Source organism: Rutilus rutilus, assembly GCF_951802725.1.
Source record: "Rutilus rutilus genome assembly, chromosome: 15".
In the NCBI taxonomy this organism is placed as follows: Eukaryota; Metazoa; Chordata; class Actinopteri; order Cypriniformes; family Leuciscidae; genus Rutilus; species Rutilus rutilus.
Window position 1 is genome coordinate 6511541 of NC_140220.1, and position 15889 is coordinate 6527429.

Consider the following 15889-nt stretch of genomic DNA (forward strand, 5'->3'; position numbering starts at 1 on the left):
ATGAGCAATCTGACAGGTCTGATTCAAAATAATGATTCAAAATGTTTTTTTGCACTTCTAAGGGAGTAAAGTAAAGAATCATTATGACTGATTCATGACCAAAAACAGCTTTATGACTTGTTTTGCAGAATACAGAAGTATATTGCGCAAAACCCGTATTAAGTACTAGGGGTGTGCACAAGTAATCGACTAGTTGAAGAAAGTCTGAATCTAGCGAACTAGAACCTTTTAACAATATTCATAACATCTAAAAATATCTAAGAATTTTTGTATATTTTATCCCCAATAAGAGGAACCATTTCAACAACAGTAAAAGATACAGATAAGTAAAAACAGTAATATTGTGAAATATTATTATAATTTAAAATGTGTTTTCTGTTTTAATATATTTTAAAATGTAATTTCATCGGGTGATCCATTTTTCATCCATTAGTCCAGTCTTCAGTGTCACATGATTCTTAGGGAAATCATTCCTATACGCTGATTTTGCTGCTCAAGAAACATTTATTTTTATTATAACTATTGAAAACAGTTTCTTTATATATTCGTGGATATTTTTTCTGTCACTTTTGAACAGTAATCTATTATATTTTATTGTATGGTGGATGCAATATACCACTCCATCCTTAAGAGTGGTGCAAGAAACATTATCAGAATACCCGTTCTCTTAGCAATGGCATTATGAAAATCATGTTTTTCCAAGTATTTTGTTCAGAAATGGAATCGTTTTTTAACACCAGATGAAATGCCGAGCAAATGGCCTTAAACGACTCAAAGAGTCAGATGACACTGAAACTGTGCCAGATCAGCCAGAGGAATTATAAACACCCAGCATTATATGGATGAAGTCGAGAAAAGCTTCCCACCACAGCGTGGGCCGCAAAGTGTATTATTGATTTCTGAAGAGCTCCAACAAACAACCTGACAGCTGCAGTAATTCAGGGCTGCATCTGTACAACGAACCAAAAACAGACTGCCAGAAATGGCCAAACACACCAAGCAAAGAGTGCTAATGTGGCAATGCCTTATCACACAAAAAAAAAAAACATCTTCTCGCCAAACAGGCCTGAGGACCTGATCCAAAGATCTGGGCAGAGTGCCTGGCGATTATTGAGCCACCAGCCTCAGCAATTTGCTTTGTGGCACCAGCTAGCAAGCAGTCATGCTAACTGTGAGCGTAATTATAGCTAATGGTTATGGCCCGGCGTTTAATAGAGCTCCTTTCTCCAACCACAGATGCTATGCTGCCAAAGGAATTAGAGTTTTTGTTTTATTCAGAGACGCCCGTGGTGGACCCATGGGAGGACCCCTGCTCTGCATCAATGGGTCATGATGCTTGCATTTCCACTTGAAAGCCATTCCCTGCTATAATGGCTCCAACTGTGAGGGAGCCGATGAGAATGACAATCGAACACAAGGAGAATTTTCAGATTCAGAAGAGATCATGAGGAGCACCCAGGATGCCCTATTTATGCAGCAACAGCAGTAGCAATTCTGGAGGAGCAGCAGCGGTGGTGGTGGAAGAAGTAATTGCAATGAGAAAAGTAACAGCACTAGTAGTTATCACCCAAAAATGAATTTACTCGCAGTCATGTCGTTCCAAACCTGTATGACTTTCTTCTGTGGAGCATAAAAAAATATTTCTGTCCAGACAAATCAGTGTTATTACAGCAGTATTTAATATTAACACTTCACCATTGAAGGAGTTTTCACTGTTATACGGAAGGGGGCGCTATTATGCATCTTCTGAAAGAGCACAGAATCTCCAGATCCAAGAATAAGAGAAGAAGCAGTAGAAGCGATACAAGCATTGCTTATGCATACGTTAGCTAACGCGATCATAAGACATTTAACAGCATATAAATCAAAACTGCCTAATGTTACTGAATGAAACGTCGACCGAGGAAGAGGTATGGGACTGTGCAAGCTTAGGTTGTGTTGATGGACTCAATCTACTTTTTATATGTTTTGATCATCGTTCTGAATCCGAACTGCATGTACTTTTTGACAAAAACACGATTTTCTCAGGTTTTTGTTCAAAATGTTGCTTTTTTGTTAAACTTACCCACATTCAAGTGGTAGTGTCCAAGAGGCTCTATTCTTTCTTTTGATATTCAGATATTCTGGGGGCCATGAACATTTTGTGAAAATGATCAAAAAATGCTGGTACTGGCTGGCAACTTTTTTTAAAACCGCTGGCGAGGAAAGAGTTAATATTTTGAATTAGCTTTTATACTTTTAAACATTTTTTATTTCAAATCTAAATCTGAGTAATTTTGTTTTGTGCTTTTGTTTTTATTTTCATAGTTTGTTTGCTTTTTATAATTTAAGTCAAGTCTTAATTGTTCATGGTGCTTGACAAGTTGGTAAAGCAGTCTTAAAAAGATTAAAAAAGGGGGAGTTAACATCAACCTAAGTGTAGATAAATCTATACTTCTGGATTAACCATGGTAAACACTTACCGGTTTTTCTACTGCGGGGTGGTGCCTTGGCCGCCTGCACCAGAATGAGGTCTGAAAAAAATTTCCTACGTACTTCTTTTCCCGGCATGGTTAAACAAACCACCTCCCCATATGAACGGCTGAAGATGCATTTTAGCTGTAAAAAAAGAAAAGAAAAAAGAAAGAGGCATTTAAAAAAATACATTTAAACAACACTTAGAAATTTAAACAACAAAAATGACCCAATACCTTTTTTCAAAAATTGAGTTTTTCAGCTTCCAAAATAAAATTCCCAATTATAAATACAGAATGAAACTAATATTTCACTTTCAGCCTTGAGTTGAGCATCAAACCAGTGGCTCATGAATTCAACATATTTACAAACAGAACATCTGCCGTGAAAATCACGGAAGGAATCACTTTCATCCTACTCTTCAAATGCTTCCAACAAGCAGGGATCAGATCTCTGGGACTCCAGAAAAAAGTGAGCCAGACTACATACAAACTCATTTAAAACTTGTGTTGAACCCTGTCAGTTTGGTTTTCCCACAGCATTCTTTGTTCTGATGCGTAGCATTGTTTTGTTTTTTTTCCTCCCTGTTTTCCCCCCCGAAAGCACAGTGCATGACGGGCTCTGACTCTCGAAAATATTTCTCCCGGCATGAAGCATTGTTCTGCTCAGTTTGAAGTTAGCAAAGAAAGTTTGTTGGTAAACATACAGTATTTATAGGGTGAAATCCAAAGCAGGAAGAAAATCAAACCAACATGATGTGTGAAGAACACGTCTGTGATGAGTGAGTTGGACGCCCGCTGAAAAAGTGTTTATCTTCCGAATTAAAATTAAGTGGCTTGAGTGTTCAAACGTTCAAAAATTCAAGTACATGTTCGCATAAGTAATTTGGCATAAGCAATTAATATTAAATACGCACACTGAGATTAGGGCTTAAAACAAAATTTTTTATTTTTATGCATAATTTAAGGCTAGTTAACAATTAGATTGGAGTTACAACTTGATTCTTAAACAGGCAATTATTTTCTCTAATTTTTGGGGTAGTTAGTGATCAGCGTTAGACAGAATGTAGCTCCAGGAACAACAAAACATGGCGATCCAGTCCAAGTCCTACTTGACAAAATCATGGCCACTGTCAGTTGGCCAATTAGAAGAGCAGGATAACAAAAGGCTTTAATGAAGAGTGATTTGACGAAACATAATGAAAGGTTGGAGAAGAAATGTGATGCGCGCATCCTTCCCGACAAGCCGAAGACTCATGCATGAAGTTAAAAAAAAACTGAAAATAATGATCAGTGTCTGGTGCACATGGTCTCAGGTGTCACTGAAGATTGTTTTAATGAGCAGTTTCATATTGCTATATTCAACTCTAATTTCACATGGTAAAGTGTGCCGTGCCAGTCCAATTACTGCAGTCTGGGAGTTTTTTTTTTTTTACTGAATCAGCAGTTAAAACTTCACAAAAAGTTCATGCAAGTTTCTCAAAAGGCTGCAGCAATCAGGACAAATGAATCCAGGTAAAGACTTCTAAATATCTGAAAGCTCTCATACCCTTGTGCAAACTGAGTTATTTTAAAAAGTCCCCAGGGCTACCAAAATATTACAACAAGGCGGCGGCAATAGGAGTGAAGTTCTCCATAATGAGGATCCGTGGAGCACTTAAGTTCAATATCCAATCATGAGCGGGTGTTGAAGATCCAAACAACCCCTCATCAACTGCATTATTCTCCTCTTGGCAGATTTGTTTGCACTCAGGTTGCTTTCAGGCTTCTTTGGTCCAAACTCTTGAGGTGAGATGAAGGGAAGCAGAGCAAGTAACCCACAAAAGAGACAGGTAGTGATTTTATGATTTGTCTCAGAGCTGATGGAAGCCTTGGAGACTAATGCAGATTCTGAGAGGCAGAGAGCCGAGAGACTAAATGGGCCTTTCAACTCGCAAGAGACATCCTGAGGAAATGTGGAAATCAAAAACACATTCCTTGTCTCTTCCTGTCTATCTCCTATTGAAACATGTTTTCATCTTTACTTCACATGAACAACAAGCAGATAAGAAACTTTATATAGAAAGAATAAAGTTGGGATTTGCAAACCAGTGTTATATCTTAATGCAAATTCAATGTGCAGTGTAATTTACTTTCATAATGTGACATTTTCAGGATGTTCATTGACAAAAAAACAAAAAAAAGAGAGGTAAAATGAAGTTTCACCAAACAAGTACATTTATAAGGAGGGTTTCAAACCATTTGCTGTCAATTTTGAAGGATCTCCTAAAAAGCACCCCACTGATGGAAACTTGAAATAAAAGTTCACCCAAAAATGGAAATGCTGTGCTGTCATTATTTACTCACCCTCAAGTCGTTCCAAAACCTGTCTGACTTTCACTCTTTTGTGGAACACAAAAGACGACATTTTGAAAAATGTCTCAGTGTTTTTTGTCTATGAATGAAAGCTCTGTTATTTGAACCCCAACGTTCTCCAAATCATCATCTTTTGTGTTGTGAAAAAGAAATTAAGTCATACTGTACAGGTTTGAAACAACATTTTGGGTAGACTTTTCCTTTAAAGCGACACAATATTCACAACTCTGGGAAAAATCAACATACAAACTGTTACTTATTGACAATACATCTCTAAACACAAGCCTTAATATCTTTCATTGTCACTTCTCAAGTAAATGCATCTTGTTTCGAGGATTTTTCAGAAAATTGTAAAATAGAATTTCTTTTTATTTTCCTTTGGAATGAAAACAAGTAAAAAAGACTTAAAAAGTCACATTTTCATGTTAATCTGGAATATTAGAAAGTATTTTAACACAGAAAAAAAGTCAGTGTTATTAAAAGCTTAATATATACTATTCATATTGATATCACCTTCCACATTTCATATTGAATGTATTCTAGAGATTGTAAATCTTAATGTACGATAAAACTTCATTACCCGTATTGTCTAAGATTAATCCATTAAAACACAAAATTACACAAACAGATAAAAAGACACCAGGCTGCTCAAAACAGACCCTGAAGATATTACAGTGAACTAATAAGTGTACACTGAGGTGTAACCTTACACTGCTGGAGCTGACTACTGGCATCCCTCCTACACACGGTGGCATGAGCCAAAAGTCTTCCCGCAGCCGAGCACAGGGGCACGTACCTCCTTCCTGTGATCCATGCCACCTACTCCCACTGCAGATGCTGTTTACAGACGGAACTGGCATCTGTCTCTACATCTTTCTCTTTAAGAAATGTGAGGGAATGGACGAGTTGAGAGATTTCTATCCGTTATTTTGTTGCAGTTTCTTTTAATTTGTCGGAGGCCTCACCCCTGATGTGCAGTGCCGCAGAGAGGACAGCTGTCTCACTGAACGTGCCAGAAGCCGAGGGCCAGTGCAAACTGTTCTCGAGCTTCTACTTTGCATATTTGGGCTGCACTTAATGCAAGCTCAGGGGCTAATGAACCTTTTTTAATCTTGAACCAAAGTAGGTTCAATATATTCCCACTTAAGACCAAATTGTTACTGCCATTTAGTTTTTTTAGTTTTTATATAACAACCATGTTTGTCAATATAACGTGTCAATTTAGAATAATTACATAATATAATATAAACCACTATGTGAGAACAAATCACAATCTTTTGGTTCGTCAAACTGACTTGCGAAACAACTTGGATCAACAATCAAACAACATTATCACATCACAAAAGCTCGTTCACAGTAAATGCTGCATCACATGAACTCCGCATGTTCTGCGAGTTTGGGTCAATTATTAATGTGCATTTGGGAACACAACACACGTCAATCATCTTGCCAAACTTGTAACGAGAAGCACTTGAAAACCAGCTGTCAACAAAAGAGATGCTTTAAAGACTCCTTGGTTTTCCTCCACCACAAAAATAAAATAAAAAATACACTTTAAAAGGTAGGGTAGGCAATTTTCAGAGAGACTAGCAATAGCGATTTAGCTTTGAAAGCTAAGATCCCACCCTCCCTTCAGACTGTCTCCAAAGCCGCCACTCCTTCAAAACACATGAACGAGTACAGAAGAGAGCAAACAAAGGTGTGACGGGAGACGGCGTTAAACTAACTCATGTCTCAAAGCACATAATATGATATAATAAGCACATAATTGGATATGAAGAGACTTTCAACCACCTTCCCTCCCCTAAACAAAATATCATTGAGTTATACCGTTAAAAAAATTGTGTTCAAAACCTTGTTATTTGTCAATCCCCAAGTCAATACACATACACTAAACTTGTAATAATTTAGACTTAGCATTGTCGGGTTCGATCTGGTAGGGCGCTATTCAGTCTGATCCTTTTTGATACGCGATCACAGGTAGCCATGGATATATCCATCAGATTCCAGAAGTCACACATCCACGCAAAAGTGTTCACGTAAAAAACATTAAACATATTCCTCTACCATTATTTACGCCATTTACTCATACTTTTAACACTTAAGTACATGCAAAACGTTTCTTAAGCACCTGTGTTTTCCCCCAATGGGTTACTTTAAAAGTCACTTTCCATACAGGAAAATGCATTACCATCTTATTCTAAAGCATGACTACCGAGTACTTCACATAACTACCCGCTGAAATCAGTGAAGGCCAAACATTTCCTGATGCTTTACAGAGCTCCTTTCTGAATTCCACACACAAACCTTCCATCTCCAAATTTCAGAGGCACTAGGGATTCCAGTGCTCATGAGCGGGAGAGGCCGGGATGGTTTACTCTAAAAGAGAATCTGACCGTAGATCTCTTGTGGTGTTACTGTGAAGCTGCAGTATTGATCGCGGATTTAGCACCGGACCCCCTGCCCGGATGAAGAAACGACTCTCACACCAAGGTAAGGGTGGTACGATTCAGAGCGAGGATGGTACGATTCCACCAAAGGGGCCTTGGGATACGTTTCAAAGCGGGAACAAGCTTTGTGGATTCAAACAGTCGATCCTCAGAATTTGCCCACTTCACCATTCAAAGCCACTTCAGATCTTCCGTGGCTGTCAAAACTTGAGGTTGACGTCAACATAAAACAACATTCGTAACCCATTTCACTTCTATACTATGGCATTTTTGATTGAAACAGGCTGTACAAGGACGGGACTTGATTGTGTCCATCAGGAATGGACTGGATCATGACAAGAGTGTGTTCTATACCACAATTGAGCCAGAGCAAGATTGTGAAGGAAAATACTGTCCTCCGGAGACATTGCTGGATACACTTTAAAGAGGCTTTTTGACCAGGATGTGCAAGAGAAGCCTGAATTGCTGTTGAGCTATTATTAGTTAACATTCAGCCAAAAAGGAAGGTTCTTTTAAAAAGATGGAACTAAGAATGCACAATATTACATATCATATATAAAATATCATATTTGGCTGATAATTAAGTTATTAATGAGCCAGTAATAATTCTTATTTTTATGGCCGATAAGTACAATTGGCCAATATTAAAATTATACTATTTTGTCTAAATGAATTAAAAAAATAAAACGTAATTATAAAAATATCAATCTTTTTTAATGTTACAAGTTAATTTTGGCTTCCCAACATTATACAGTAATGTACATCATGATCTGCAGAAGTTCAAACTGAGCATCTGAATATGAAAGAAAGATGATTTATGTGACATTCCTGTCAGCTAAGAACAGAAAAAAACATACACACACATATACATATATATATATATATATTATACATACATACATATATATATATATATATATACACATATATATATATATACACACACACACAGATAGAGATATATATGTGTGTGTGTGTGTGTGTGTGTGTGTGTGTGTGTGTGTGTGTGTGTGTGTGTGTGTGTGTGTGTGTGTGTGTGTGTGTGTGTGTGTGTGTATATATATATATATATATATATATATATATAAAATGGTTTTAAAAGTAAGATTTTTGTTATAAGAAACAATAAAAATAATAGTGCATCACAACCAGTCCTTTTCCAGGTAAAAGAAAATTAACTTGATTTTCAAAAGTCAACGAATTTGCGACAGCTGAATATAACATTTTTGACAAGTCAAACATGTCAGTGTCTGAGTAACGCAATTTATTTAAGCCACAATATAAACGTAATTCCGTAACATGAGTATAATAACCTACGCAAAAAATATTTTGAACATCTCCAACAAGTTTTATAACTACCCAAAAATCAAGTCCACCCCTTACGTTATCACATCCGTCAAAAACTTAGGCTGGCTGTCGGCTGGAATATTAGATCTAAAAAACATAGACATAACACACTCATGGGCAATCAATCCTTTCTCTGAATGCTTTGAAATCTACATCATTTGAATATCACAACATTGATGTCTGTCAAAAAATACCATGCACAATACACGGCAGTATTTACGAGAAGCAGAGGTCCAGCGAGTACACGCATTACCTGGAAAACCCACACAACTGGATGTTTTCAATGCGCCATCGCTTTCCAAGAAAAGGGAGAAAATGGCAGCCTGAGCGTTATCAGAGACGATAACACATGTAATACATAATGCATGAGAGTATAAATTTGTTCTTCACTCGCTGAAATTGAATTGGAATGATCAGGGACCTGAGTGAAATACTTCACACTGCATGATAAAGAGAATAAACGCAAATCCAAATGGAAAAACTTTGACAGGTTAGTGAACATTGTTCAGCGTGTTGGTTTTGACGGACTTTTTTTTCCGTAATTTTTGTCAAATGATCTTGAGATGAGTCCCTGTAGTCGCTGAGGTAATATAGATTATAAACTTGACAGGTGATTTTTATAAAATGTTGTTTAAATCACCAACTTCTCAGTTTAAAAGATTAAGGCAGTTATTAAAGTTTCATATAATGCTTAATTTTCCAATAAAAGATGATACATTTTTACACAATTTTTAACATTTAATTTCACTTTTCAGCAAATCCACCCAAGAATGACTATATTTATCTATATATTCTCTGCACATTATTTGATTCTTTGATTCACTTTTTTAAAATATTTTTTTCAGTAGAGCTGTTTTGAAACAACATGTATTGTAAAAAGCACTATACAAATAACCGCGAATAGAATTATATGCACCGACTGCAGATTCTAAATCAAAACACTGTCATATATAGGTAGAATATCAAAGTGAAGACACCACAGGGGTCTTCAAAGGGTCCTTCAACACTGAAAGTTGAGTCAAATTTCCAAAGCAAATGAGGAAACAAAAACAAGTGTGACAAAAACCCAGTGCCACAGAGAGGGTGAAATAAGCAACCCACCCTTGTGTACTATCAATTAAACATGTGTCGTTCCTCAGAGGAACGAGCCTGGCTTTAATGAACACACCTTGCAGGGATAGAGTGAGAGAGAGACGAGCCTGTCAATAACATTAATGCTTAAGTTCTAAATACGCTCGTGCCCTCCTGGTGGGCATCAGTCATTTCAGCAGGGGCTATGATCAAGGGCTTCGCCACCAGCCAATCACCAGTCACCCAGCGACGCACCCTGGGATGCATGGGGCGCACAGCATGAGCCGCTGGAGGCTCTTGATGCTGGATTGTGAGGTGAAACCGCAGCGCTGCCAGAGTGACTCCCCGTCAGCATAATTAAGGGAGAATATATATATTTTTTTTTTTGTTATGTGACTTCAGACTGCATTACTTATCTCTGCCTTCCACTCTCTCGCTGCTCCTTTCATTTTAAAGACTTCTCTCACATGCTCTTCCTGCCATGTCTTTGAGAATTGATTTTAATGCCCCTGGTGTGCTTAGAAAAGGACTAGAAAAGAAAAGAAAGGGAATGATGGGTACAGGTCAGACCTTGAAGCAAAAGGAGAACAGGCGGACAAAGAGTGTAAAAGAAACTGTGAGGGAAAAGATAATGTATATATATCTCATATATAAATACACACACACACACACACACACACACACACACACACACACACACACATATATATATATATATATAGATATAGATATAGATATATATACAGTGGGGAGAACAAGTATTTGATACACTGGCGATTTTGCAGGGTTTCCTACTTACAAAGCATGTAGAGGTTTGTCACATAGCATTATATTTACCTCAGGCAAGTCATTCAGTGTCGAGAGCTTGTTGGTTCTCTTGCACTAAATAAATGCACTATATTAGCCTAAATATTATATTTTACTTAACCTGTTAATGATATCTTGATTACTTAATGTATGTTTAAAATATCTGTCATGAAAATGACAGCAACTGTGTACATTTTTATATTTCAAAAAATAAATAAGAGTAAAAACTGTCAAAATTAGTTAATGCAAAAACTGCCTTATGTGCAGTTTACATGTTTTCATACAATGTGTTGAGTGTTGATTATTATATCTAAAAATAAATAGCATCTGAATTTAGGCTAAAAGTCTAGGCTCTGTTGTTAACCTTTAATGTTATAGTAATGTGCGGGTATATAGCAACCCTATATAGTTTACAGCATTAGCAGATTTATTTTTTATCCTTGCGAAACGTTTAATTGTAATTTAATTAATTTGAAGACAAAGACACAATTTGTTCATTAAACCTCTATCTATCTATCTATCTATCTATCTATCTATCTATCTATCTATCTATATCTATATCTATATATCTATATATCTATATCTATATCTATATCTATATATATATATATATATATATATATGTATAAGGGATGTCCCGATCCGATCCACGGCATTGGTATCGTGCCGATACTGGCCCAGAACGCTAGATCGGATATCGGAGGGGAGAAAAAAAAAATCCGATACCTATTAGGGGTGGAACGGTACGTGTATTCGTATTGAACGTACGGATTTGATTTACATGGAGAATACACGGTATAAAAATAAATAAAACTCGCGTGCACATTAATTAATGTAATGCGGAACTACTGTTAGATACGCGCATAGACATATGCGGGTTCTTTAGGGACACCTAATCTGTAGCCCCGCCTTAGCTCTGAACGCGCGTCTATTTCGCTTCAAACGCTCGCTTTATCATTATACGCGCGAATGTATTCAAACTGTTCAAGCATCGAACTAGACGCGATAGACGCGAATTTGACGCTCTATTCGCGTTTGGTGTGAACGCAGCAAAATGAACAGGCTGCGATGTCACGATTGCAATGCTGGAATGTGTGTGTGTGTGTGTGTCAGATAGAGGGGACGGGCGTGATCAAACAGTGGAAACATACTCCGTCATTTTGTTCATACAGGACATCATTAAAACTGCAAAGTGTTTAGCCTACTTATATTTGTGTAAAACACAACATTGTGCTTTTGTCAAACTGTAAACTCTTGTCAAACTGTAACCTACAACTGTCACCCAACCAAAAATCACACACACACACACACAGACACACACACACGCTGTTTAAAAGCAAAAATTATCTCATCTTTTGGACATTCATCATATTGCATTGGTTTTCATTTATTGTCCTCAAACAGAGCACTAATCTGTTTATTTTGAAGTTACACATTCTACATTGATTAAAAAAGAAAATCAAATGTGTTTTTAATGGTAGTATTATTTTATACAGAAATAAGTTATTTATAATTCAGATGAGAATAATGTTGAAGTTAATTAAAATTAAATTAAAAAGGAAACAAATATATTAATTTGAAATATAGCAAATTAATTTGAAATTCATTCAGGTACAATTACCAAACATATCTCAAGGTCTTTTGAATAAAGGGTGGCAGTCTTTCATAATCAACTGTTGTTGTGCTGTATACTGTGGAGAAGTATTTGTTCTCCATTTGAGTGAGATGTTTTTATGTGGCTAATTGAGCAAAGTGCTTCAATATATTTTATTATTAGTAGTATTAGTTCAAGAATAAAAAAAAAAAATCGGATTGATATCGGTATCGTATCGGAAGTGAAAAAGTGGTATCAGGACATCCCTAATATATATATATATATATATATATATATATATATATATATATATATATATATATATATATATATATATATATACACATATATACATATATATATATATATATATATATATACACATATACATATATATATATATATATATATATATATATATATATATATATATATATATATATATATATATATATATATTTATTAGGTAATAGTACTTCTCTCCACAACAAGCCAGACACTTTCATGTCTCTAGCACAAACTGTTATGCAACAATGTATATTTATGGTTTGAGGTATGTTCAGGGGAGACAGGGGACAGATTGGTCACCTCGTCAGGGAGCTGCTGGTAGACAGTCTCTGCTGTGGCGAGGATGAGGAGCGGCGTGAATGAGGGCACGTCCTGCAGCAGTGTGAGGAAACTGCTCTTGACCGTCTCACTGATGGCTTCCCACCAGTCACTGATGTGAGGCATGTAGATGATGCTGGGTAAACACCGCCGAGCCTCACGAAACACCTACAAACACACACAAACCTAATATAACTACTATGCAGGGCACAACAATAAAAATTTCTGATTTTTATATCTTGTATGTACTGCCAACCTTTTTACTGACCTTTTCATTTTAGTACTGCATTATATACATATATACATACATACATACATACATACATACATACATACATACATACATACATACATACATACATATATATATATATATATATATATATATATACACATATCAGGGCTCGAGACTAACGGCGTCCTATCGTCCTGGGGACGATAGAAAATGTGTTTAGGACGAACAGAAATATTCTCTAGGACGCCTACAGGACGAAAGACATTTTTGTTTGTGTGTTCATTTATTACTAGCCTATTAGGGTAACTTACTTAGAAAATGTCAAAATTAACCGACCAAGCGCTGACTACAACGGAGCGCGTCTTCTCATGCTGTTACTATAGTTACTATCACTGGCCGGCTACTCACCCGGAGACTTGTTTCGCGGTACATCTATCACATGGCTTATTTTCACAGACAAAAACGAGACGATAACTAAATAAAAACTAGTTTTGAATGACAAAAACCATGACGAAAATCTATTGACATTTTCGTCAACGAATAAAAACTAGACAAAAATGTTTGATAGTGATTTGGGAAGCGATCCAGTCAGAACTGATGTCCTGCGTTTGTGGTAGATGCGCACATTTGTACTGTAACGTGCTGATCTACCCAGCGGCACACAGGTTGACATGCGCTGCATGTCTCATAAAACGTTAAAAAATGTAAACGCCTGGGAGAATGAGTAGAGCAGACATATAGATCTGAATAAGAGTGACGACGCAAAAAAAGAGCTGTATTCAGTACGGTTTTCTGTGCGCACACACCCGACCCGAAGCGTGCAGCCATGCACATTGCACATAGCTATACAGCGCGTGAGTACTGAATTGAGCTCTCTTTCGTGTCTGAATGGACAAATACACACAACATTATGTGGAAAAGTCCGTTTTGGAGAGTATTCACGTAAACTATGTTGGTTATGTCTTAAACAGTTTTGAGTGTATCGGATGTGCATCAGCGCACGTTACTGGACATGATCCGATGTCTTAAAGTGACAGTGGGTAATAAACCTAATGCGGTCTGTGTATTGATCAAGCAACAAAAGAAAAAGAGAAAAGCATTCACTGCTCGTTAATAGCTTTAATAATAATTCATTATATTTAATTCATACAAATAAATATGTCTGCTGCTTGAAAGAATAAAGAATGATGATATTTTTGAGATATGTTGTCACCAGTATTTATTTGTTATTTTTTAATCCAACCAACTCCAAAACGTTTTGAGCTGTATGTATTTTTATCTTAATTTTCGTATATGTAAAAAAAAAAAAAAAAAAAAAAAAAAAATTCTGCATGAATACAAAAAAGCTGGTTATTTTTTATTAAATCTGTTTTTTACTTACAGATAATTACTTTGAATGGAGCTAAATAAATATAATACTATATATCATAAACATTTTAATGGTGTTTTTATTATGTGACTAACAACTAACAACTATAGATGATAATAACTAAGTACAGAAACAACATGTTTAGTTTGGGACGGTTGACATTCACTTTAGGACGGTTCAAATCGTTTTTCAGGACGGTTCCAGGACGGAGGTGAAAAAAGTTAGTCTGGAGCCCTGACACATATATATACATATATATACACACACATATACATGTATATATATATATATATATATATATATATATATATATATATATATATATATATATATATATATATATCTCTGTAATGCAAATCCAATCTTTGTTAATTAGTTACTGACTTATCAATAAATGTTATAAAGTGTTTCCAAACTATCTACCTTATTTTTTGCAATGCACAAGCTATTTTTTGTGAATGAGCAAGATCTCTGATTCATTAGCTGCTATGTAAATAACTAGAAGAATAAAGTATAGAATAAAAAAGGTTAAACTATTTGTGCTACAAACCAGTGTGTCAATGATTATATAATAAATTAAAATAATATGATAAGAAATAGCAGTCTGCAACATCGAGCAGCATAACGGACTGTTTTTGGTACAGGAAAAATAGCTGGAAGCGGATGACACAAAGCACTGGAAACGAAGCCTCGCACATTCATGCTACAAATGGCTGAACTGCTCTAACATTAAGAATAAGGCGGATGACGACCATGATCACACATCTTAGCCACAACACTGTTAATTCTACAAGCCTACAGCCCCACACACAGGCTGTGTGAAATATTCAGAAGTGATTGTGTGTCTCAGCTTGCCTGAGCACAGGACTCCTCTGGGGTTTTGGCACTGACGGAGTATAGCGTGGGAAGGTCAAGACGGTGCACAGTGAACTTCTCCAGGTGGTGTAGCACAGCAGGGGCCAGGTGTGTGCTCTGCCCCGCGCCCTGGGGCCCCGTCAGCAGCAGCCGTGGCCGGTAAGAGGTGGGCTGCCGGTAGGCAGAACTGAAAAAAGAAAAGAAAAAAGAAAAAGGTCATTATCCATCCATCCGTATTACTATCTAGCTATCTATCTATCTATCGAGACACAACCTCAGATTCTGAATTTAGGAAGAGTTGCTGACAAGCGGAATCAAGCTATGATGACTGACTAAGACTCCAATAATGTAATGAAGAGAAATAAATGTAATTGATAAAGTTGGCAGCTCTTCAGGGATGACAAATTTTCATGCATTTGACATCTATACTGTATATTAATATATTGAGATGAACCACTTGCCAACATCTCATTTAAGTGCGAGGAGCTGCAAGTATTGATGATCTCAAGCTAATGCCATAAAACGCAGCCACTGAACCATGAAGAACAAATCAATGCAAACGAGATTGAAGTAGGTCTGCTGAGGAACAAAAAGACATCTCAGTGCTGACTGTCAGTTCTACAGCATTCCAACAGATGGCAGCAAAACACAGCGCTTGACTATCAAATAAAGCTCTCAGGTTTTGGGACTTTTCAATTCAACACATTTTGTTTGTTGTTTATTTTTAAAATTAATAAATTAAAAATA

General features: G+C 36.4%; 1 protein-coding gene across 2 annotated transcripts in view; it reads right to left on the minus strand.

Moving 5' to 3' along the window:
• atad2b (ATPase family AAA domain containing 2B) overlaps positions 1-15889 on the minus strand; it is a 93167-nt gene that overhangs the window by 61931 nt on the left and 15347 nt on the right. For both annotated transcript variants that reach the window (XM_084432434.1, XM_084432433.1), the window contains exons 18-20: positions 15143-15329; positions 12666-12851; positions 2463-2598 (exon numbers count right to left, since the gene is read on the minus strand). In XM_084432434.1, the coding sequence (XP_084288560.1) occupies positions 2463-2598; positions 12666-12851; positions 15143-15329 (509 nt within the window). The remainder of the gene's footprint in view (positions 1-2462; positions 2599-12665; positions 12852-15142; positions 15330-15889) is intronic.